This window comes from Lutra lutra, chromosome 1, assembly GCF_902655055.1.
Source record: "Lutra lutra chromosome 1, mLutLut1.2, whole genome shotgun sequence".
NCBI classification, from domain to species: Eukaryota; Metazoa; Chordata; class Mammalia; order Carnivora; family Mustelidae; genus Lutra; species Lutra lutra.
In genome coordinates this window covers 136,787,017-136,813,531 of record NC_062278.1, presented here as the reverse complement: position 1 = coordinate 136,813,531, position 26,515 = coordinate 136,787,017, and the positions used below count along the sequence as shown (strand labels likewise).

At 34.3% G+C, this 26,515-nt stretch overlaps 2 protein-coding genes across 7 annotated transcripts in view; one reads left to right on the top strand and one right to left on the bottom strand.

Moving 5' to 3' along the window:
- Positions 1 to 19,647, bottom strand: part of LOC125102189 (uncharacterized) — an 83,441-nt gene extending 63,794 nt beyond the window's left edge. The window contains exon 1 of the mRNA XM_047733094.1: positions 19,489 to 19,647. Coding sequence (XP_047589050.1) covers positions 19,489 to 19,647 — 159 coding nt within the window. The remainder of the gene's footprint in view (positions 1 to 19,488) is intronic.
- The window catches only part of TBC1D5 (TBC1 domain family member 5), a 560,004-nt gene that overhangs the window by 60,670 nt on the left and 472,819 nt on the right, over positions 1 to 26,515 (top strand). The window lies entirely within an intron of this gene.

Sequence of the window (26,515 nt, the reverse complement as noted above, 5' to 3'; positions counted from 1 at the left end):
TAAGATGTTACATGAAGAATCTTACACTTGAGGGGAAGTTTGTGTGGAGGGGAAGCTTAAGGAGAGTAAAGAAATCCTCTCAAAATTCTGTGTAATTTACTTCACACATTCTTTCCACATCCTGATTTATATATAGCATTTCTAACTAGAAATTTAGGTGAAAAGCTTTCATTTCAGTAATGCAGTTTACTGGAGGCTCAGGGATACTGATTGCAAATATATAACAAGGTATTTAAGACTTTTGTAACAACAAACTGAACTTTAAATTAATGGAACTCATTGAATTTTATTAGTTAATGAGGATTGTTTAAAGGTATTTTATAATTGCAATCCTAAATATTAAAATTTCATTTTTTAGAGTAATGATAGTAAATGTGTTGTTAAAATTAGATTTTAAAATTACGTATTTTTATGTTGCGTGTTCAGTATTATCTGATACCATTCCAGGGGTTTATTATATAACTTCTCTGTAACTTCTTATAGTACATTTCTTTACACACTCTATATACTCTTTTCTATTTTAGGAAAATATAGTCTTTATTGTATTTTAAGTACTAGAGATTTAATGTATACATGCCTTGATAATGTGGTGGTATGGTGGTATTACTGGGATATATTGTAATCACACTGTACCATGTCTTAGCACAGGTAATTGTTTGACACCACACTTAAAGATAAAACCCAGGTCAATTGCACTAACGTCGTATTTCATAATTTTTTCCATTTGAACAGTATGTAATTTGTCTTGGCATTTTAATCTTTACTTCAGTTAAGCTTCTTTCTATCTTTATCTTCACATTAAATGAATTTTTGTCTGTAATCACTTAACACTAATTTTTATTTTACAGTGCTCCTGTACTGTTCCTTTTTAAATTTCTTGTACTTCTTATGGAGAATGATTTATTTTGTCTCTTAGATCTAAATTAATTTATATATATATATATATATATATATATATATGGCTGCAGATATGTGACTTTTTTATTCTCCCTTCTTAACTAGCTATGCTTAAGCATTTATTTAATGGAGTGAGTATTTTGATATAAATTACTTTAATTTTTAATTAATATTATGATTAGGGAATTCATATTGGTTTTTATAAAAATATTCTGTGTGTAGTTAGATTTTATTATCTCTGAACTTCATTTCACAATAGTACAGAGAACAAAAGGGGCATTGGATCTAGTGGATTGAGAACCATTGTTGTAGAAATGTGTGCTTATTCCTCATAGCTCTTCCAACTACCAGATTAAATTGGAGCGTCTATCAAAACTAACAATTCATGTAGAATTAAATGCTTCAGCATTAAACACTCTTCTAGTTAGGAATATGGGGACTAACTCTGATTTCTTTGATATATTTGTAAGTGAAAATTAACTGCATAATAAGTATATGTAATAATGAAGTTGAAAAAAGATTTTATTTTGTCCATAAGATACCCAGATAGAGTGGGCAGAGCTTTTCACTTGAAATTTGAAAAATAACTAATGTTAATTAATCAGTTTGGGGGGATTCTGAAACTGATGAGTGATATAATCATTTAGAACCATCTTGAAATGTTATTTATATCTCAAAATCATTCTCTCTATTCATAGAAACTATACTGTTACATTTTGCTATTGGTTTCTTAAGTGAAACCTAATTATAAAATAATCCAGTTAAACCCTTTTATGAGTGAAAATGTATATGTATGCATGCATTTTTTGTAAGATACATGGTTTTGTTTATCTTCAAAGTGATACTATTTATAACACATATGAGCATAACTTTAGAGATGGATGTGTAACAGTTTGGCGGTCGTTTACTGGTTTAATGTGGGGACTCATCTGAAGACTAACCGGCATTATCATGGGGTTTCTCTCCAGCCTCACAGGCATCTTTGCTTGGCAAAGAATACTTGCTTCTGATTGCTTCCTCTAGTATTGTTTACTCTGGTTACTGTTTTTTGTTTTTGTTTTTTTTTTTTTTTTAGCTGATACTGCCATGTTCATTCATGCTATGAGGTACTGACATGATCTAGAAGGTCAAGGATTTGATACCCATTGAGGTCGGGTAGCTTTGCTTTGGTCCTTATCTGTGATTGCAACTTGTTTTCTTCTTTCTGGCTTCACTTCCTTACTATATGCACATACATCTTAGGAAGAGTTAAAATACCCTTATTTTACTCTCAGACTTGACTAATAGTTTGGTTGGGTATAGATTTTTAGGTTGTAGGTAATTTTCTTTGAGAATTTTGAAGGCTTTGTTTCACAGCATTCAGTGTTGCTTCCAAGAACTCCAGGTCTTTCTTCCCCCTACCACATTGTTTTCTGCTGTGCATGACCTCTTTTTATTATTCTGAAAGCTTTTAGAATCTTTACCTCTGAATTTTTGTCATAGTGTGTCTTGGAATGGATTTTATTCATTGTTTACACTGGAACTTGAGATGACCTTTTCATTCTGGAAGCAAGTGTTTTTCAGTTTGGGGAAGTTATCTTGAGTTAATTCATCCTCCAGTTTGTTAGTTCTTTTCTAGTTCTCTTATTTGGAGACTTGTCACCAGGTTAGTAGTGGTGGCATGTGTGAGGCTGAATGTTACTGGACTGTAGACAAAATGGTTTACTTCTCCTCACTATCTTTTTTTCTTTTCTTTTTTTCCTTTTTAAAAATTTATTTATTTGAGAGAGAGAGAGAGAGAAAGAGAGAGAGAGAGTGTGTGTGTGTGTGGGTGCATGGGATGGGGAACAGGGAGAGGGAGAGAGAGAATCCCAAGCAGACTCCCCACTGAACGTGGAGCTCCATATATCATGACCTGAGCTGAAATGAAGAGTCAAATGTTTAACCAACTGAGCCACCCAGGTGCCCCTCCTCACAGTCTTTTATGATAAGTTCTTGGACAAGTTACTCCTCTTGATATGCTATTTTGCAAAAGTTTGAGATCTCTTTGGGGTTTGGGAGGGAGAGAAAATTGGCTCATCTGCTTTTTGAATCAATCTTTTTATGTGCTGTTCGTTCCTTTCTTCTTTTCCTGGCTAACTTATCCTGCAAGATGCTGCTCTCAAAAGTTTTCTGACTTTTCAGTGCTATCGCCTCACCTTCCACAAATCTTCGTAGAGCACTTACTGTACCGTGTTGTAATTATTAGTTTATTGCTTATATTTGTAATAAAAACAGTAGTCGTCCTAGTTCTACCAATATTTCAGTACGAAAATAGTATTTCTTAAATGAATGAAAACACGAACAAAATATAAGAAATGAGATAATAGACAGCAACAGTACAGTTTTGTCACAAGAATTGTAGTTATTTCTTATTTTAATCCTATTTGATTATTAATGTTTGATAAAAAAAAATAGAAATGGAGACTTCTAGTGAACTATTAACACTGTTAGTGTCCTCTGGTAATCAAATTAATGCTTTATATTGAGGCTAAAGTACAAAGTAGTCATGAGAGTTTCAGTGTAAGGGAATATCTTTTTTAAGGCATTTGATTAGGAATTAAGCTATAGGATATTAAAAAAAACAACTAGTGAAGAGTTGTATATAAGGGGAGCACAACAAAATCATAGGAAAGAGACAAAAATGGAGAAACATTCTTGTCTTTTTGGTTAACATAGCATTCTAATAACTCCAAATAATAAAATTAGAAATTCGAAGAAAACAAGATATTTTTGTTTTGTGAAAACTTGCCATATCCATAGACAAAAGGAAAACATCTGAATTAGCTGTTGATTTTGTTAAAAAGATCTTCTCAGTCTCTTAAATTCCAAGTTTCACCATCAGAATTACCTGTTATCTTTTTCTGGAATATTTTTCTTTGATCAAAATTTTGTTTTATTAATTTTAACTTTAATGGTAGGATATAAAGTTATAATTTAAACTATTTGACTCATGACTCCTATTTTTGTACAAGTTAAAATACATCAATCAGGGGTATCTGGGTGGCTCATTCAGTTAAGCATCTTGATTTCAGCTCAGGTCATGATCTTAGGGTCCTGGAATTGAGCCCTGCTCAGTGGGGAGTCTGCTTGTCTTCTCCCTCTGACCCCCACCTCCTCGCTGAACCACATGTGAGCATGTGTTCTTTCTTTCTCTCAAATAAATAAATAGATAAATCTTTAAAAAGGAAAGTAAATCAATCAGGAAATGTGTACTGAGTACATAGAAGTCCCTGGTTGGTATGAAGGCAAGTTGAAGAGGTATTCACTTTTGAGAAGGTAAGCTTTCTTAAGATGTTTACATGTAAGGAGTGGCAGGTACAGGAAGTTCAGTAGGATGAGAAATGTTTCGGAATTCTATATGGCTACCCAGATGGGATTTAGAGTAATTTAACTATTTTTAATAGAATGTTGACATATTATCATTATATCTTAGGCATGTTGTATTTTTTTTAAAGACTTTATTTATTTATTTGACACAGAAAGACAGTGAGAGAGAGGAAAGTAAATGGGGTGTGGGAGAGGGAGACAGAGAAGCAGGCTTCCTGCTGAGCAGGGAGCTGGATGTGGAGCTTGATCCCAGGACTCTGGAATCATGACCTGAGCCAAAGGCAGACGCTTAACAACTGAGCCATGCAGGTACTCTGGCATATTGTATATAAAAGCAGTAAGGATTAATAATTTGATGAAGTTACTTAACTCATTTTTAATATTTATCTCTTATTTTAGTCCATTGACCTGGTATCTTCAGGGCCTAGTCATTGTTCTCCATGAGTTTGTCAGCTAATTAGAAATGTTCTTAAAATTACATAGAATTATTCTTGGGATATTGTATTTTTTTTTTTTAAAGATTTTATTTATTTATTTGACAGAGAGATCACAAGCAGGCAGAGAGGCAGGCAGAGAGAGAGGAGGAAGCAGGCTCCCTGCTGAGCAGAGAGCCCGATGCGGGGCTCGATCCCAGGACTTTGAGATCATGACCTGAGCCGAAGGCAGCGGCTTAACCCACTGAGCCACCCAGGCGCCCCAGGATATTGTATTTTTAACCTATTTGTTCATATACATATGTTCTATAGGATATATATTATACTATTACTATTATTAAATAATATCTATATTATGCTGTTTTCATATTCATGTACTATTATAAGGTTTTTATAAAATCATTCAAGTCTCAGAAATTAGGATTACACCAGAAATGGTAGGTAGTGATTTTTTTGCTGTAGATAATCTTTTGCTTCATGAAGCCTGGTTTGACTTGTTTTGTGTCCATGTATTTTTATTTAAATTCAGTATTCATGGTTCTTCAACAATCATTTCAGAATAAAGTTAGATATTTTTTCATTCAAGTTCACTAATTTTTTTTATCTTGTAATTCATTTGCAGTTTTATGAATTTTTTTCCTCAGATGTGCCAGTTACACACATACACTGTTTCTACTACCAATCTACAGTTTCTTCCATCTCCTTTTCTTATCTTTTATTTTGTATCCCACTTTACATGGTAGACGACACAGAATGCAGTACATACAAAAAACGTTATGAAAACTCAAATGCAGAAAGATCTTATGGAGGAAAAAAATGTAATTATATTATTGTGTAAACTTTACAGTGTTGTCTAGCAAGCTAGAATTGCTTAACAGATGTGATTGCTTCATTGTTTCAAATTTATGCCAATCAGAGTTGATAGGATTTGATCACACTGTAGTGGATTTATAAGATAAATTACAATATTGCATGACATACTTCAGATAGAAAACATCAATATAACTTGAATATGATTTCTTATGTAAGGTAACAAGCCAGTAATTGTTTAAATCAGATGGTTTCTACTTTGAGAGAATATTTATTAGTTTTTGTGAAAATTAACAGTAACTTTGATATTTTCTTCATGGCGACAAAAATGTGTATTAAACTTTTGGTGTACCAATGTGACTATAAATGAGAGGCATCTTGTTTCTATTTAGTTATAGATGACCTGTCAAATTTCCAAAAGGCTTATAAAGAAATGGGGCTTGACTTAAAAGAAATTGGACTGCACACATCCTAACACAAGATAAAAAGCTTGTCATTGTGGTACTGACTTCTTTAGAGTAAGGTTTCATTAGATAAGTCTAAAGGCTTACTAGGAATCAATCAGTCAACTCCCTATCTTCCTTCCTTCCTACCCTCCTTCCTTCCTTCCAGGTAAAAGTTTAATACCTCACATAAACAAAGAAAGTGAAAAAGAACATATTCATTAATGAAGTGAACATTTCCCCCATGGAAGTTAGAGCCAAGGAATGGGAATCAAGTTCTCAATCAAGCTTGTTAGTTCTAACAATAAATGGTAGAACCAGTTATTTAAAAACCCCTGCTAAGATGTTTCTGACTTTATTTAGGGAGTCTACCTGGTGCAATCCCTCAGTTCAATTTTGAAATAAAAGCATGGAGTCTCTTGAGAACTTGATTTGAAAATGTTACTAAGTCAAATCATTTGTGAAAAGAGGGTGGAATTTTTAGTTTCTTAAATGGGAACTTTAAAAGTTTTAGGATATGGGGACTAGGCAAACCAGTGATTTTTAAGAAGATAGATTCTCATGTTTCAGGTGAGGATTTTGTAAAATCTTTCTAATTTTTTTTGAAGAAAATTATTTACGTCATGGATTAGATTTTAAAAACTTAAGAAATATTCCAAATATTTACAGAAGTACAGAGGATAAATAGAACAGGTAACCTTGTATTTACCATGCAGAATTAGTATGTTAACAGTAGCTATGTATATATTTTAACCCACTGAGGTACCCAGGTGCCCCACTGTGTATATATTTTAAAAGTATTTTTTTTAAAGATTTTTATTTATTTATTTGACAGTCAAGAGATCACAAGCAGGCAGAGAGGCAGGCAGAGAGAGAAGGAGGGGAAGCAGGCTCTCCGCTGAGCAGAGAGCCCGATGCAGGGCTTGGTCTCAGGACCCTGAGCCGAAGGCAGAGGCTTTAACCCATTGAGCCACCCAGGTGCCCCTTAAAAGTATTTTAAAATCCTTCCTTTCACAGAGAGTACCTCCATCTTGAAATTGGTTTATATCTTGCCTGTCCAGGTTTTTAGATTAGTACATTTATGTGTTCATCATCATTGTTTTTACTAAATTAGAGTATTTATGTAGCTTGCTTTTTTTTTTTTTTATAAGATTTTATTTATTTATTTGACAGAGATCACAAGTAGGCAGAGAAGCCGGCAGAGAGAAAAGGGGAAGCAGGCTCCCCACTGAGCAGAGAGCCAGATGCGGGACTCTATCCCAGGACCCTGGGATCATGACCAGAGCTGAAGGCAGAGGCTTTAACCCACTGAGCCACCCAGGTGCCCCTGTGTAGTTTGCTTTTTAAAAAATCCTTTTAACCCAACATTGTTTCCGAGCTGTTCCTTCTATTATTACTCTACTTTGTTAATTTTAACTGTTCTCCAAAACTTCCTGATAGGACGTCAGTACTATAGTTTGTGTATCTGTTTCCCATTTGATGGACATGTAAGGGTCAGAATACTTTGCACAGACTTTTTCCACAGATATTCATGCGGCTCTGCAGGATCAGTGTTTTCAGCACTTGGGACAAGTTGCTGTCAACTTCTAGAACATTGTCTCCAGGTTCTGGTATTAGGCAGACCGTTTCGTGCTATTAGAGCTGTGCATTGCTTCGTGCTTTCTTGCTGAAGTTTCTCTACTGCTAAAAGCCAATTGCAAAGAAGCCTGCCTATAATCTTGTTATGCTGCTCTTTTTAGAAAACATTCTTTTATCCTTTCTCCACTCTGTATATAAAAACATGAAATAGCTCTTTTTGTGTTTGTTTGAAAAAGATGCCCTTTGCTATATTTTCCACTTTTGTTTTATTTTAACCTGTGGGAGGTTGGAATCTGTTTTTGGGGGTTTATTTTTCCATTGCAACAGGTGCACGAGGTCTGTGCATAAATAAAACATGGTTTTGCTTAATATGAACAATATGATTTTGTGCCCAGGTATATAACTGTTCCAGTTACTTACTGGAAATATTGAAAATGATGAACTTTTATTTTTGAATATTTTGGAAATTTTTTTAGAGATTATTTGAAAATTTTATCTAAATTACATTATTTGGGCTCAAATTTATATTTTAGTTTTCATTGGCCAGGCTTTATTTTAATGTGTTTTAAATTTTGGTAGACGTCATGTATTTAAAAGTAACTTAAACATATATTAAACACTTAAGATTTGGATTGTGGTGCATGCAACCTAACCGTTGAAGAGGAAGCTATTTATGAAATTCTAGGACTGTGTGCACAGCAGCTTGAAGCTGCCTCATACAAGGCCAAATATTAGAATATTAATGTTATTAACCCTTTCACTTAAAGTATTTCTTCTTGAAATAAAAAAAATTTGAATGTTACTAGGGCTGCATCATTTCTTGTGTATCAGTTTTAGAAAGCTGAAAAATGTTTATGCTGTGTAATAAACAGATGCTGCTCTAACAATGCAATATATTATGTACAAAAAATGATTTCAGTTTTAATCATAGATGCTGATTTAATGAGACAAGACTAGCTTACATCAAAAATAGATTTAGGATGTGATTTTTTTTTTTTTTGCAGTCTGTGTTTTTTCTACATAATTAATAGACATACCTTTTAACGTCATTACTATAATTTTTTTGAAGTATTTCTTTGATTTTTACATGTATTTTCTTTTTTGAATTCCTAGGAGTATGTTACTGTCTCATCAACCCATTCAAAATAGGAAAATAATTTTAAAGAAAGTGCCTCATCTCTTTTTTTTTTTTTAAAGATTTTATTTATTTATTTGACAGACAGAGATCACAGGTAGGTAGAGACGCAGGCAGATATAAAGAGGAGGAAGCAGGCTCCCTGCCTAGCAGAGAGCCCCAGTACCCTGGGATCACAACCTGAGCTGAAGGAAGAGGCTTAACCCACTGAGCCACCCAGGTGCCCCAAGAAAGTGCCTCATCTTGCCCTGTATTAAGTTTGTTTTGCGTGAAAAAAAATCTTATATGTTTTTTTAAAGTTTCTACCTTTTTTTGAAGGAAGACTGTAATTTTTAATAACTTACGGGAGAATTTTAGGGGAGACAGACCATAATTGATTGCTGTGAGATGTTAATGCTTCAGGTTTAAAGTCTCTGATGCTGTATGCTTAGGTTACTGTTCAGAGTCACTGGAACCTTTCCTAATCTATGAGAGAGAGAAAACTCTACTTTCATTTCCACTTCATTTGATTTTATTCCCTCAAACTGAACTGCAGTTGCTGACTTTGAGTTCTTAAATTCTTCTACATCTGGGCTATACATCTTGATTGACAAATTTGCCTTTGCATATGGTCAGATAATTCTATATTTGGAAAAATATTCTTATTGTGTGTTTTATTCCTTTGAACCTAGCAGAGTTAAATGTAGTTTGGATGCATAGGGAAGAATTAATGATTGGAAGATACAGAGTTGGTAAATTATTTATTCTGGCCCCGAGGAAGCTGAAAAGCTGAGTGAAAGACTAATAAATCATTTGTGGTAGTGCTGGTTGTCACTTCCAATTATTTTAGACGGTTTTGTGATAAACTGCAGCACCTGCTAGATATCCGCACACCCTCCCTTGATGCTGGTGGTGCAGCTTGTTTAGTTGATTATCAGAGGCAAGTTTGTGTAAAGTTTATTTAGGTTGGAAAGGAAATTGCTCTTTTTAAGTCAATTTTGTTGCCTTTTCTCATTGTTTTGATTGCTGTGAAAGATTTGTGTGACGTGGCAGGGAATCTGGAATGTATACACCGCCTTAGCCAGGGAAGACTACCTTTATCTTTTGTTAAATTAAATACTTGAAGGATTGAGCTTCTTTGTTATTCCCATACTAATTAAAAACTACTTCTACTGACATGATTAGTATGCTAAAGATCAAGTCATCTTTTTGGTACCACACCATTTAATAGAGGACCACTGCTGCTGTCTGACCGGACCTTTTTTCATCATTCTTTGTTTTCAGTGGCTGAAGCTTTGAAACTAGTAGCTTTAAAAGGTAGTGAGGTCCCTCTTTGCACTGGTTCTAAACTCAGCTGCTGAGATCCTTGGAGACATGAAAGAACTTGAAAAGAAGCTTAGCCTAGACTGTCTGGTTCTAACAGTAATGAAATACTGTTTTCCTAAAACTCCTTTGGAAATAAACTGTGAACATTATATAAGGTGCATGCTTCGAATTACGGTCAGTTCTTTTGTTTCCATCAGAGTTTAATAATTGTTTATTATTTTGTGCCCAGAGTACAAAAAAAGTTTAATACCTCAGAATAACTTAGTTTTCAGTGAGATTTTCAGGTTTAATATAAAAATATGGGATATTTGAAAGGACTCTTATAAGAAATAATCTTGGTAAATGTCAAATTCATTCAGTCAAGTTTTTACTTACTAATTTATTTCTCCTCATAAACTTTTATTAAGCTCATGTGAACCTGCTCTCTAGGAACAACTACCCACCGTTAGTTATAACTAATTCTTTCTCAGAGTTTAGAAGGTGCATGTACTATGCTAAGAATTTTACATATATTAACTCATTTCAGTACTATAGGGCATTTACTTACTGTTCTTACCCTTATTTTGCAGAGGACCATTATAGAGTGACGAGCCAATAGTCATTTTTCCTTTTAAGTCATATGTATACGAAAGAAAGTGTTTATAAAAAATCTTAATAGATTTGGAATTTCAATCCAAATAGTGTAATAATAAATATTATTTATCAAGCATTTAAATTTGTTTGGTAATATATATATTATTTTACTTTTATTCCCTCATAATTAATCATTATTCTTATGATGAAGAAATTGAAGCTTTTTTTTTTAAATTTTAAGAAATTGAAGCTTAAGGAGATTAAACCACTTGTCATGGGTTAAGAAGCAGTTTAGAGGTTGGGGAGCTGGGATTTGAATCAAGATCTGACCGCCTCTGTACTCTATTTAGTGGTTACAAACCCAAGTGCTGATAGTCTGTTGTTTGGTAAGCAATGGAAAGTGAGGAGGAAAGTGGCTAGTGGGAACCCAGACAACTGGAGAGCTTTTCCAGAAGTGGGCTCAATGTTACTAGATCTAGTGGGGTGTTTTTTGTTTTTTGTTTTTTAAGAGAAGTTAAAAGTCTAGATTTTTAGGGGCTCCTGAGTGTCTCAGTCAATTAAGTGTCCAACTCTTGAGCTCAGCCCAGATCTTGACTTAGGGTTTTGAGATCAAGTCCCATGTTGGGCTCCATGTTGGGCATGGAACCTACTTAAAAATAAATAAATAAGTAAGTAAATTAATAATAATAATAAGAAGAAGAAACTAGTTCTTTTTATGTGAAATATTCAGAATTTTAAATATTGGTAATTTATTCAGGTTGAATTGTTTGCCGACTGGATGTGAATGACTTTGTGACCTTTCCATATTACTTTTGTTAGAATTTGTTTTAACTATAAGTTTGCCTTCTAACTTTATACAGTTGAAAAGTAGTTAAGTCTGTGGAAGAGTATTAATAGGATAGTATCAGTAAAATTAATACTTTGGGAGATTAACAGGCTAGATAGAACAAGATTACTCATTATTTTAGTAATTTTGTGTAGCTTATGATATACCTCAGATGAGTTTTAGTTGAACTTAGATTTCAGGTTATCATGGGATGCTACTAATTTAAATATACTCTAGCACAGAACATAAAACCAAAGAATAAAAAAATCAAATTAGAATCTTAAAAATCTGAGCAGTTATTAAGATCTGTAAATTTTAATTCAAGCTTCCTCAGTGTTTTGTCTTTGGTAACAAATCTTGTTATTCCCTCCTTTCCCTACTCATATTCATGTATTTTCTTATGGTATGAATCATGTGGAGGTTTAAGATGCATGTAGTTTTTCATTGAAATGCCTTTATTGCATTTATAGGTAGGCTAATATAACATGTGGAATGTTGTGACTTTTAATGGAATTTCACACAATTAGAGGGCTTCATTTATATGGAATATTACCCTGAAAACAGTTTTTAGTGAATGGAAACTGAAATAAAAGTCAGTGGTTGGTTGTTATGGTTTTATTAAATGCTTTTATGTTACTTAACATATAAATAAAGTCCTTGGAGAAAACTTCAATGTCATTTCATCAGTGATTGAAAAAAAAATTCAGACTAATTACTTGTTAGAGTAGAGGATTGGTCCATAAACCCAGATTAAAGACCTAACCTATTGTTAGTTGCAAATTCACTGTTTCAAAATAATTTTTCTTAATGAGTTTTTAAAGCCTACCTTATAAGGAAAGACATCTGTTCCATCCAAAATCACTAGTTCTTTGAAAAATAGCTTAATCAATTATGAAATCTTTAGTTTGTCCTTCAGATTTTTTACATGTTATTTAATATAAAAATAAAATACTTGTTACTGACTTAATTTTTCTAAGTTAGAATTTTTTTGACTTAGAGCATTTCTTTTAATAGTGTTCAATTCTTTGTCAAATTGTGGCTTTAAAAATTTAATGGAAAAATATTTTACTGTGTCTTTTTCATTAGAACAATATATACTCATTAGAGAATATTTAAAAATATAAAACACAAATGATCCCACCACCCAGAAGTGACTAGCAACCCTCATTCTTTTTTCTTTTTGCTTTGACTGGCTAGCATTTTATATTTGTCTTTTCTGTGATATTATTCATAGTTAAGTAGATTGGTTTTTAAAAGACATCATAATATTCAACAGAGTTCAAATGCATACCCTTCACAAAGCTCTCATCCAGTTCCTGGAAGTAAATTCTCTGTCCTAACTTCTATGTGAGTATAAATCTATTGTGATACCTTGTAGCTGTCTCACCCCAAACATCTGGAGGGTAAGTGCTATCTTATATTTTTCTTTATATTCTTATAACATTTACTGACTGTTGAATGAATACATGAAAATGGATCTTTAACTTCTCTATTGCATTCACCAATTGAAAGAGCAAAATGGCAGCAAATATATATATATATATATATATATATATATATACACACACACACACATATATATATACACACATATATATACACACACACACACACATATATATATATATATACACATACACACACACACAAACACACACACACACAATTTTTATAATTCTAATGGGTTGTGCAAGTAGGGCTTTTGTGGAAATGTGATTATACTAAGAAATCAGTAAAGTTTATGGAGCTAATAATTCTTCCTAGATCTAAAGATATACCTGGTCTTCTAACCCTAATTAATTAAGATTTACTGGGTTCAAATTTGCCAAGTAAATCTAATTTGAAGGGGGAATTTTTGCTAAATATCTCTTTACAATATTACAGTATTAGAGGACTACAGAAGAAATATTGGAAGGTTTGTAATTAAATGGAGCATAGGGAACTTGAAACAAAAAATTTGGATGTGGTGGATCTGGTATGGTATTCTTTAGGTAAAAGGTAATTCACAATTTTAGAGGTGATTAGACCTTTAGAAGTTATCTTCTTATCAGTAAGAAACTGAAGTTTTGGGACATAAATAACTGGACCGGGATCACAAGACTGCATTTTACCTAATGCTCACTAGTAATGTGTGCTCAAATAAGTTTTGAATGACTAAATTAAATACCTTATGTGTGAGAAGTTGTTGAAAATTTCACTGTATGTCCCTTAGGAAAGTTATTACAAAAAAAATGACCGTGAATGTGTACATTAGAAAACAGAATGTTTGCTTTCCTTAAAAATATTTATGCTTTGAAAAGAAGAACTTAGAGAAGACATAATACTTTTTAAAGTATTATGGCAGTGTAAAGGAAGATGAAATAGAGTGGGTTCTAGTTAGTTTTGTTTCCAGCAGCACTTTGACTCTTTATTGGAAGGTATCCTTGAATAAGCTTTATGGAAACTTTTCAAGTTGGAAGATTTCAGCTGGTGTGTCTAAAGGGTCACTTAAAAAAAAAAAAAAACCCTATATTAAAATAAAATGTGTCCAAGTTTTAAAGAAAAGATCTCAGAGTTTGCAGATGATCCTAAAATTGGAGCTAGAGGAAATAATGAGGAACAATGCAATCAGATTCAAAAAGATTTGGATTGTTTAGGTGATTGGGCCAGCAGATGGCAAATGCAGTTCAGTGTAGACAAATGTAAAATAATTATCTTAGGAACAAAGAACCAATCATACAGCACACTGATCAGGAAAAAATTTGTGGGTTATTGTAGGAAAACCATTGAAACAGTTAACCCGGTGCACAGCTGCAGCAAAAAAGGCAAGCAAGAAACCAAATTAGCAGACGGATAGAATATAAAGCAAGAGGCAATACTTATAGTGTAGTAAGAAACTTGCTAGACCTCATCTGAATTACTCAGTCTACTATTGGTTGCTAGAACCACTTTAGAAAGAGTAAATTTTTGCCTTGGAAATAGACTAAAAATTGTAACAAGCAAATCTAATAATATTAAAGAGATCTGAATTAATTTTTATGAACTTTGAATTTGTGAACTTTTATAGATTCGAGCAAGACACTGAGTCAAAATAAAGGCATTTCAGGTCTATTATCAAAACTTAATAGGGATTGCATATGGTGTCAGCTGCCTAGGGCCCTACCTAACCCCCTTTCTAGTTTAGGTAGGGGGTTGCTCCTCAGTTTTCTCAACTAAAGCCTAAAGGCTGGCATTGTGAGGTCCTTTTGCAGCTTGAGAGCTGCACCTAGGCACCAGGAGTGATCAGGAGCATGAAATCTAAGAGCTGCGGATGAGATGGCTCTTTCCTGTCCTGTGACATTGGTTACTGATGCAGTGACATGTTGCAGGCTTCATTCTAGGCTTTGGGGGCAGGACTCTGTGATTTGCCTTCCTTGGTTCCTCATTCTCCAACCTTGTATCAGTTTTTTTGAGTTACCCAGTACTCAGCCAATAAATTCCTTTTTGACTTAAGATGAAGCAGAATGTGTGTTGTTTATAATCAAGAGCCCTAAGTGGTACAGTGGTAAGGTCTTGTTATTTTAGCCTTGGCCATTCCTTTTTTTTGTTCTTCATGTGTTTCTTTGTTTGAAGTTGTGTCTTACTATATATCCTATTTCGGATGAGAAGAAGAAAGCTAAAATGCAAAATCTGTCTCTGTCTTAATCTTTCTCATAGTTGAAAAGATGCAGGAAAAATTTGTACCAATACTATCAGCGTCAATAATTCTCTTGTAAAGTTTAACTTTATCCATGCAACCAAATAGTGTCGCTTTGTTAAAAACAGTATGTGGTGTTCAGCCTGTTTGTAAAAAGAGTACATATATATTCTTTATGTATTTGTGGTATTTTTAAAAAGCATTTTCACATTTTAGAGGAAACAGTGCATGATTTTCTTAGTGTCACATGAGTAATAAGTTGTAGATCAGGATATACTGTCCAATGTTTTTTGTTTTATGTTGATTAATGAATATTTGTTGAACTATTTTGAAGAATAATAACACTTGTGAATTAGGGGATTAATTATATTTTAAGTTTGTGATGAGTAGATCAGTTAATATTTAGAATTGATTCTTACCACACATGCAGTGTCTTAAGTAGTGGTTAGATTTTCCATTTATCAAATATGTCATATTGACTTGTATTTAAATTGTTAGTCCAGTATATGGATGCATGAGACATAGCCACATGTAAAGTGGGGAAAAAAGTAATAGAAGTTTGGTTTTTTTTGAGGGCTGATATGCAGGGCTATTCCCTGGAAAAAATTTGAAGTAATCAATAATTTGTTTATGAGACTTTCATCATCCTTAAATGTGAAATGGAACCCTCCCAGTTGAAAGACTATTCTTGAGTCCATTACTAAACTTGTAGGTTGCCAGAACTCTCACCCTCCCCTAAGACCTGTACGTATCATGGCATCCATGGCATACCTTGCCTTCCAAAGTAAATATTCCATGATTCAAATTTGACTCCACCTGCAACTTTGCCCTATAGTATAGATTTTGGATGGTGTTAGGAGAGAAAGCTGTATGAGTGAACTATTTCAGACATCTGTATAAACCCTTTCCCCTCCGAGAGGTTATTCTTTTATGAAGAGGATACTTAATGCTGTGACAGTTTAGTTAGTATATCTCAGTGAGGGAAAGATGTCCAGGTAGCGTTAAGGGAAATGCGCTTGGTTTTGTTGAGCCGTTAGGGACTGCCTTTATATTATAGTCACATACTCAACTTTCCAAGTAAAATTGGAAAATTATTTTGAGTATGTGGATATTAAGGATAGTTGAAGTATTAAATTCTAACCGTGAAATTATTTGAGATCTTCAGTTTGTTTTTTTTCTGCATCCTATACATGTGTAGAAAGAGATGTCTGGAACATAGGGCTAAAATACCTAGCAGATGATTACATACTGTGGTCGGTATGCCAGATCTGCATATCTGCAAGGTAGCATAATGATCCTTTTAGGAGTAGTATTAAGACCCTGTGCCCCAGTCCCTGCCCTCCCAAGAGATGTTTATTTTTCTTGTCTGCATTGCAGGTTCCCCCGTGGTGTGGGATCTGCACCTAGCCATTTCTGTTGATGCTTGCAGTTGAGCTCCACTGACTGCTTTTAATGCTCTCACTACCTCACATAGGGGCCCAATAACTCTTGGCTGTTTCTGATCAGTTCCTGGATGAAAAGAGACAGGCCTTGTATTAGTTACTCCTTTCAAAGTGTGCACATTGGGTAGCAATGAGAGGCTAAGGTCTGCTTTGTGTAGTGCTGTTGGATGCTCTGGGGCTATTTTTTCCTTGCCCCAGACTTTCTCTTTCTTTACTTAACTGCTAGATTTGGAGTCATTTCAGAAGATCAGTGGCTGTAGATAGCTTAACTGTATAGTGGAATTTTCCTACATTTAATTCTGGTTCCTGCCTGTCTGCCTATCTCTTTCCCTCCTTTTCAACGTTCCCTCCCTCCCTCCCTCTATTCCTTCTTTCTTTTTTCTTTTCCCTTTTTTGGTAACAATTTCAGTTTCTTGTTTAAAGAAAATGGCCATGTGTAAAAATGTAACTTGTGAGGTTATTCTAAAAATATTGCATTGTTTATTAGTAAGAAGGGATTAAATGTATTTAAAATTTTTGTTACATAAAAATGGGATGTTACATATCCATTACTGTTTTTCATTTTACAGTATGTTATGGACATCATCTCTTTTATATCTATATCATCTCCTTTAATAGTTGCATAACATTCTGTTGTGTGGATATACTATGATTTATTTAACCATGATAACTATTTGGGTCATTAGAATTTTTCACTATTCTGTATGAAATGGCATTCAAAATACTTTTAATAATGTTTATGTATATATAGCTCTCATTATTTCCATAGGATAAATTCTGGAAGTGGAATTATTGGATACAAGGGTAATTACATTTTTAAGGCTTCTGATACTTTTTGTCAGAATTCATGTGTTTTACTCCCACCACTGATTTTTGAGAATCCTTCTATTTTCTTGTCAATCGCAGGTATTATTACTTAAAAAGAAAACATTGTTGCTAATGTTATAGGTGAAAAGTGTATCTTAGTGTATATTTTAAATGTTATTGGCCATTTGTATTTATTTTATAATTTTCTCCTTAATATATTTGCCTGTTATTCAGGTATTTTACTCATATTTATTTAAGTACTAAATTTATATAATAAGAAAATGAACTGTTTTCTGGCACATCGTTTTGATTTTTTTTCTGTATTTCATTTTTTTTTTAAGTTGCGTTGAAGTATTGCTTTGTTGTTTTTTTGTTCTTGGGCCGGTTAAAATTTTTATTTAATCAAATATATCTTGTTTTACATATTTTTTTTCATTTTTAGTATTTAAATTTTCCTTTAAGTATAAATTTTTAATCAATTTAGGATTTTTAAGTGTTAATTTTGGGACACTTATTCTGTATTTTATGTTTGTTGGTTTTGCAGACATTAAAGTGCACCCAAACATTGATGTGCATACAAATTTATAATCAAGAATATGAGAAAAGAGCACTGAACTGCTGCCAGCGGACTGTGACCTTGAGTCTCAGCTCCTGTATCTGTAATATGAAGGTACTGGTCTGGTACAGTGCTGTTCATTCAGTTATTTTGCCCATGAACCATAGTAAGAAATAAAATGTAAATCATAAGCTAGGACTGACATACTCATATACAGATAGATATTTGTGTGCGTATATACACACATACTACACACGTTCTCCTTTTTGTATGTCATCCCATATCATGTCATGAAATGCCAGACTATTAAAAAAATTGCTTTATGCAACTTACTAAACTGCTTCCATTACTCACAAAGGGGTATTGTAGTTTGTGAAGCACTGATCTAGTGAATTGGACGCTCAAATGCTTTCTAGGGCTGACCAGCTAACAGATGTAAATACCTTGCCAATTTAGCAAATCAGAGGACCTGGGTCTTATCTAAAGGCATTCAAATTAAAATAAAACTTGCTAGGAATTCAACCTGCTAATTTGGGCCCCTAGCCTAGACCAGAGAGGAAAAAACCCAAAGACGTAAAATACAAGCTCATTACTCTGTCAGATTGCTATAAAATGCTTTAAACAGCGCATGTTCAGGCAGTGGAACGAACACAAACCATACTTTGAGTAGCATTGGTCTAGATGCTCAGTTTTGGGTACTTTCCAGTATCTTCCTAATCTAGAATTCTGTGGCTCTGTGACAACTTTTAGACATAGAAATTGGGAGACAAAGGTGGCCTCACTCAGTTTTTTTGATCTGATAATCCTGTAATAGCATCTGAGAAAGGGAAACACTACAGAGATTATTCAAGGTATCTGAGTTACTCTGGAGGATGATTAAAGAGGAAGGTGAACTTTGTCCTTTCCATGCCAAGTAACAGTGATGACACAGTATCCCAGCATCTGTGTCTAAAAACAAAAGCTGCTGATGAATAACCAATGAAAAATTGTATTGAAAAGTTCAGTGTCACTGAAAAAAGTACAGCGGCATTTGGATACCTACTGAATGAACCTTTGTGTGTGTGTCTGTATATGCACACAAAATTATTTTTATGACCTAATTTTCTAGTTTTGGGGGCAAGATACATACCTACAAGAGAGATTCTGTGATGTACAACCATTAAGGCTCACTTTGGTGACTTGGGTAATTGTAATGGAACCATGGAGTCATTAGGCTCCAGATGGAACTTTAATCTGGCTTCTGATTGAGCCAAGTGTCCTTGTAGAGTCTCTAAGCATCTGTTTTGGAAATATATCTGACATTATTCAAAATTTGTACAAATTAAGCCACCCTTGGGTTATAATTCAATTTTTCTTTATTGAGAAATGTATTGTAAACAGTTTTATGCAATCAAGTAAAACTAGCCTGTACCCATTATTTATTTGCCTATTAACTGGTCATTTATATTTTGTGGTTAAACTCTTAATGGATTTAAGAAAGCTTGCATTATATTTCTAAAATCATAATTTGTTTATAAAATGTGAAGAGTTGTTTCCTAGTTTTAAATGGTTTTCACATAGGTACTTATTTTTGAGGGACTATTTAAAAATACTTAAAATTATGGTAATTTCATTTTTGGATAACAGAAACCCCCAAATAATCTGCCTTATGCCAGAATGAAGTTTATTTTCTTCCATACTGGAAATTCCAGAGATAGAGAAATCTCTAGGGCTTCGTCGTCAAACACTGTATGAAAAAGGTACGCTCTTGGTTTATCTGTCTCTCTTGGTTTGTCTTCACACTGGTTTCCTTTGTGATCACAGGATGGCTGCCGTTCAGCAGCTAGAGCAACACACATCCTTTCCGTCCAGCAAGGAGAGAAAGCAAGAATTTTTTTTTTTTTCTCTGTCATTGTAGAGTCATGATTCCATTCTTGGATATTCTGTCTGAATCTACTTTCTCTCCAGTGAGACTGAGGGCCAGACCTGGAGCCTGTTAAATCCTTAGGGTAATGACTGCCCTCCTGTCCTGTTGTCTCCTGATAAGTCCACACCTCATTCCAGCAGTGGTGTGGGCCCACGTGCTTGAACTGTCTATTTCAACATGTATCTCTCTATGTGTATAGCTGTATGATTGACAATTAATGAAATACCCAGTTCATCCTTTTCTAGTAAAGAAATATATGAAAGCATATGAAATGCATTCACACAAAATATGCTCGTATTTTAAAAAAATATTTGGTATGTGTTGGAATGAACTCTTTTGAGAGTAGGGTCTGGGTTTGGGTCTCTATTTCTGTTTTACCTTGTATTGTGTTTGCAGGGTGTGTCTAAAATTAGTTCAGGTTTAAAAGATACTTGTGCAGCAGGAAAAAGAGTAGGGGCTCTCATGAAAATTGGAGAAAAGGGCTTGGTTTTAAGACTATAGCAAGTGGTTTTGGTTTTAAGGCAGTCTAATAAAATAAACCTTTAGCTTTACTCTGTATGCTATCTTTCTCTCTGGGTACCAATAGGGGTTTCTGTTTTCATATTATTGTAGCTCACATTGTTAGTTCCTGCTGTAGCAGCCCGGGCAGAAGGCATGTTTCTTCTGAGATTTTCAGATCAACTTGTTTGAGAGGCACAGTGAATCTGAAGCAGTCCACCCTTTTAAGCCATAGTAAAGATGCTACTTTATTGATGAGCTTGAGCCTGATACCCACCTGAGGTCCAGTCCGTTGTTGCTGGTATGGTATAGAACTGGGCAGTCATGTCACAGAGGCTGGATTCAAGGCAGCTTCTTTTGGTGAGTGATTGTGACTGGCAGATTCAGTCAGGTAGGCTAGTGTATAAGAGCTGAGAAAGTGGCTGCCTTTAATTTGAAAGGTTTATTTATTTGAGAGACAGAGAGACAGGGAGGGAATCTCAAGCAGACTCCAGGCTGAGTGTGGAGCCTGCCTGGGGGCTCGATCTCATGATCCTAGATCATGACCTGAGCTGAAACCAAGAGTCAGCCACTTAACTGACTGCACCACCCAGGTGCCCCTACCTTTAATTTGAATGCTCTTCCACGGAAAGGCTATTGTGGGAATACAATGGTAATTGTATTTGTCTTGTGGGACTGTCTTAACAAAGTACCACAAACTGGGTGGCTTAAGTAATAGAAACTTACTTACTATCTCAGGTCTCTGGAAGCTAGGTGTCTGAAATCAAGGTGTCAGAAGGGTTGGTTCCTTCTGAGAGCTATGGAAGTATATGGTTCTTAAATCTTGATTGCTTATTTAAAATGACTCTTTTTGGTAATTAGATTTACTGAAGATGATTATATTAGTAATATAGTTAATATACACTGGTTGCTGAGATGGTAAATTTTATTAATATGATTGGAAATGTTTACAGAATTTATGTTGGTGGTTTAATTTAAAAAATTGGTCCTTTTAGTCACAGTGTTCATTTTCAAGGGAATTGTTTATAATAGAAGTATCTCCTACATAATGGTTTGGCAACTGGGAGTCTTATGTCCAGACACAAACTGATTTAAGTTGATTAAAAAGAGATGTGTCTAGGGGCACCTGGGTGGCTCAGTGGGTTAAGCCTCTGCCTTTGGCTCAGGTCATGATCCCAGGGTCCTGGGATCGAGCCCCGCATCGGGCTCTCTGCTCAGCAGGAAGCCTGCTTCCCCTCCTCTCTCTCTCTCCTCTCTGCCTGCTACTCTGCCTACTTGTGATCTCTTTTTCTGTCGAATAAATAAATAAAATATTTAAAAAAAAAAGATGTGTCTAAAGAGAAGGTTACAAATTTAAAGTAAAATTAAATCTGATTAAATTATCAAACTGATTTGTTCTAATCATTCTGCTACAATAAACATGCTTTCCTCATTTCAGTATTTACAGTGTATTTGTAACCTGTAGGAATTACAACAGTGTTTTGTTTTAATTTTTCCCTTTGACTTTGAGTGCTTCAATTTTGAGTTTTTCTGTTGAAAATATCAGTACTGGTTTATTTTTACTTACCCTGGTTTCTAAGATTGAACTATTACGACTTAACTGAAGAATTTACTCCCTCCCTCCAAAATGAGTGCATCTGTTAAGCAGATGCAGATCTTGTGAATTAAGTTTTGCCGTTAGAATAACCCCTTTACTTCTCAGTCAGTTAATTTATTTCAACATTTTCCTAATAAATATTTCATGGAGTCAAGTTGGTCGCTGGGCCTCTTTCTTTCTTCCTTCTCTCCCTTTGTTTCTTTTTTCCTTCCATTTACTCTTTATTTTGAAATATGTTAGGCTTGTAGCAGAGTTACAAAACTAGTAGTCTTCAGCCAGCTTCCCCTAATGTTAACACCTTATAAAACCATAGCATAATTTCCAATACTAAGAAATTAACATTGGTACAGTACTGTTAACTAAATGACTGCTTTATGCAGGTTTCACCAGTCTTTCCACTAATTCTTTCTTCAGTTTCAGGATCCAGTCTTGGAACCCACATTGCGTTTAGTCGTTGTATCTTGTTAGTCCTCCCACGATGTGTAATAGTTCTTCACTCTTGTTTTTCATGTCCTTGAGACTTGTGAAGAGTACTGGTCAGTTATGTTGTAGGATATCCCTCAATTTGGGCTAGTCTGTGTTTTCCTATGGTCAGATTGAGGGTATGCATTACTGGGAAGGATACTGTAGAAGTGATGTCCTCTGATATGTTCGATATATGCTGTCAGTGGCACATGAGGTCTTGTTACTAGTAATATGGCTGCTTCATTATTTTTAAATTCAGGTGAGAATCACATAACATAAAGTTAACCATTTTCAAGTAAAAAATTCAGTACCATTTGATACATTGATAATGTTTACGAAACCATCACCTATATCTAGTTCCCAAACATTTTTGATCACTCCAAAAGGAAACTTGTACCCATTAATCAGTTATTCCCAGTTTGTCCCATCCCCAAGCCCTTTCCCACCCAAATCTGTCTCTTTGGATTTACTTATTCCAATTCTTATAAATGGAATTATTCAATAAGTATTCTTTTGTTTCTGTTTCTGGCTTCCTTCACTTAGTGTAATGTTTTCAAGGTTCATCCACATTTTAGCATTTATCAGTACTTCGTGTATTTTTTATGGCTAAATAATATTTCATTTTATGCATATACCAAAGTGTGTTTATCTGTTCATCCATTGATGGCCATTTGGGCTGTTGTGTTTAGTGCTGCTATGAACATGCATTATTATACGTGTATTTGTTGAATTACTCTATCATATGATAATTCTAACAAGCTTTCTGGTTTTAATTTTTTTGTTTTTTTTTTTCATTTGATTGAATAAATCTGATTTTGTTATAGAATAATATGGTACCACAAAATTCAGAGCAAAAATACTTAATAGATTTTACGTGTCAGAGTGAGTTTTGTTTTAAAACCTGAAAGTATTGTCATTCTGATTATGTTGTATTTTTCTGGATCTGATTGTTGACAGAACTTAATCTATTTTTTCCCATTTAGAATGATAATAAGATACAGTGCTAGAGTCCATGAATTTGTTGTACGTTCTGTATTATCAGTTGATGTAATGATTTGTCCTTATTTTGGACAGTTTATCTCCCAACATGGAAGAAATTTACTAGTTTAAGGAAACATATATAATAAACACCTTGAAGAACAGTTTAAGGATATTATACTTTATATTTTCATTAAAGATTTGAGATATTTTTTAGTATAGCTTTGAACCTTTTTTGTAATTCATTTTCATTTTCTCATGATAGATAAACATAATGTAGTATTGATTTTTAAAAATGCTTTATACTTTTCCATATAACAGGAAAAGGAGGACTGATAATTCTACAAATCTGTAATAAAATGGCAAATGAGAAGGGAAATTCTTTATTTAAGAATAGATCAGATCAATGAAGGCTGTTCTTTAGTCTGATTTTCTCCTTAACCTGGTGTGTAGTCTCTGAACATATTTCCAGTAACTAGGAGTATGAGTTGGTTCTTCATTGGGTTAAGATAAAATCTTTGGTCTCCAGGTCATCTTGTTCCAAAAAAACCAGTCTTTTTTATGCTGAAACTCTCTTGACCTAGGAAACCTCCCTTTACCCTTGTGATAAGAAGCTCTAGCAGACCTGAGGCTTTCACACAAAGTCAAAGGGGCCTTGAACTTCTTTTTTGGTAAGAGTTTTAACTCTTGCATTTTCAGCCTGTGTGGGCATTTAAAAAGCTCTAGAATAAAACTCATGGCCTACTCCTGATTTAACAATAGACTTCTGATGTTGACACTAATCCTGTAGCTTACTGGTCTTCCTTGGGGTGAAGAGGATAATTTTGGAATTTTTATGGAAAAGGAGTAAATGAATGGATATAGTACTTGAAAACAATTTGAAGCCATATACATTTCTTGCTTTGTTGGTAAATCTCAGAAATCAAGCATCATTATGAGGACCTAGACTTGCAGGTCAAGTGATACAACTTATGGTAGAGAGATACCTGTGAAGACTAAAAGGTAGCGTATATTTCTTTTAAAAAAAAAAAATATTTATTTATTTGACAGAAATCACGAGTAGGCAGAGAGGCAGGTAGAGAGAGGGGGGGAGGCAGGCTCCCTGCTGAGCAGAGAGCCCGATGCGGGGCTCTATCCCAGGACCCTGGGATCATGACCTGAGCTGAAGGTGGAGGCTTTAACCCACTGAGCCACCCAGCTGCCCCATGTAGCATATATTTCTTAGACTAATGTCATGCCATTTCTAATATGTAGACTAGGGGAACAGATTATTTGACTTGTTACTTTTGTTCCTTTCAGTTCTGTGTTTTTTTTGTTTTTGTTTTTGTTTTGTTTTGTTTTCTCCTCTTCCTCACTTCCGGGTCATCTGGTAGTTAATTGTCTACTGGTTTGTGGTCTCTTTTGGTGTGAAACTCTCGCTCAAGCTGGTGCTGAGATTTAGGCAGCTGGGTGATGGCAGTTAAACATTGGCTCTGCACGCAGGACTTAGAGTGTCTGTATTCTCAGATGCTCATTGATGATAAAGCCATATACTTATATTGTAAACATCCTCTTTTCTGTTTTTGGAAACTCATTCTTTTTGAGTTGGAAATGGCTAATTTTTTGAAGGTTCAGTTTTTAAATAAAAAGTTCCTGAATTTTAGAGCTGTAAAGAGATTTAAATGATATTTAAAAATTCTTTAGGGATAAAAGGGTAACTATAGTTAATAATACTGTATTGTATATTTGAAAGTTGGTAAGAGAGTTGATCTTATAAGTTCTCATCACAAGAAAAAGTAGTAACTATATGGTGATGATATTAACTAGGCTTATTGAGGTAATCCTTTTGTAATATATACAAATATTGAGTCATTATGTTCTACACCTGAAAATAATAAAATGTTATATGTCAATTATATTTCAATAAAAAAGACTAAAAAATATTTTTCCATTCAAAATCCGAGAACTCACTTTTAAGAATAGTTGAGTAAGCGCGTCAACTAATATTTGAAAAAGGGAAGATAAGAAAATTCTTGATTTTTATTACCAAGCAAAATTACGTGTAGTGATCCTAATACTAGTAATGTTGCCATGTTGTTATTTGTTAGCAAGTGATTGAATTGATCTGATGGTATGGGGAATACTTTAATAAATTAATTTTCATATGTGAACACAGTATAAATCTGAATGCTTATTTCTTTAGTCAAAAGATGAGATTACCTTCTATAATGAAGTTTAAATAATCAGAGATGCTATACTCAAGGTCACTGTTTTAACACATTCATCGCTTTGCACATTAAGCCACCATCTAAGACTTCAGACTTACATCAGTGGGTAGCATGCATTAAAGATGATCCCTCTCTAAAAAGGGAATAAAGTTCCTTCAGCAACTTTAAACCAGGTGCAAAGAAGGGAGTATTTTCATAAATACAGAGCTCCTGTGTGAGAAAGCCCTGCTTTGGAGTCATGGGACTAAATTCAAAAGTGTGACATACTGTTTTCTTTCCTTTAAGGAAATCTATTTGGCTTGTCTAGAATGTTCTTTTCTCCTCTCTCTTCCTTGTGTTTTTTTCCTTATGAGTAGGAGAGAAGTAAAAATCATTTTACCCATTTGAAACTCAAGCTTTTTTATATTACTTCTGAAATTAAGCTGATAAACTAAAAAGATTCTTATTTAATCATATGCATGGCCATAAGCATATATTCATCATAATTCCCAGAATCCAGCCATTTCTACCATCTCTACTCCATTCCAAGACACCACTGTATCTTACCTGGAACTCCAAGTAGCCTAACTGATGTCTTTTTTTTTTTTTTTTTAAGATTTTATTTATTTATTTGACAGAGCGAGATCACAAGTAGACATATAGGCAGGCAGAGAGAGAGAGAGAGAGAGAGGGAAGCAGGCTCCCTGCTGAGCAGAGAGCCCGATGCGGGACTCGATCCCAGGACCCTGAGATCATGACCTGAGCCGAAGGCAGCGGCTTAACCCACTGAGCCACCCAGGCACCCCTAACTGATGTCTTTTTTTGTGCTACACTCCTTCCCCAACAATTTTGTTCTCTACGCAAAACCAAAGTGATTCTTTTATAATGAATGGCAGATCAGACTACTCAAAAATTCCACTGTTTACTCATTAATTTCTAAAATCTTACAGTGAGCTTCAAGGCCATGTATCATTTGACTTCACCTCATTTGTACTCATTGTCTTCCTTTCCCCTACTGTAGTCACAGTGGCCTCAGTGATGTTCCTCAAACACTGTAGTTCTGCCCCACCTCAGGG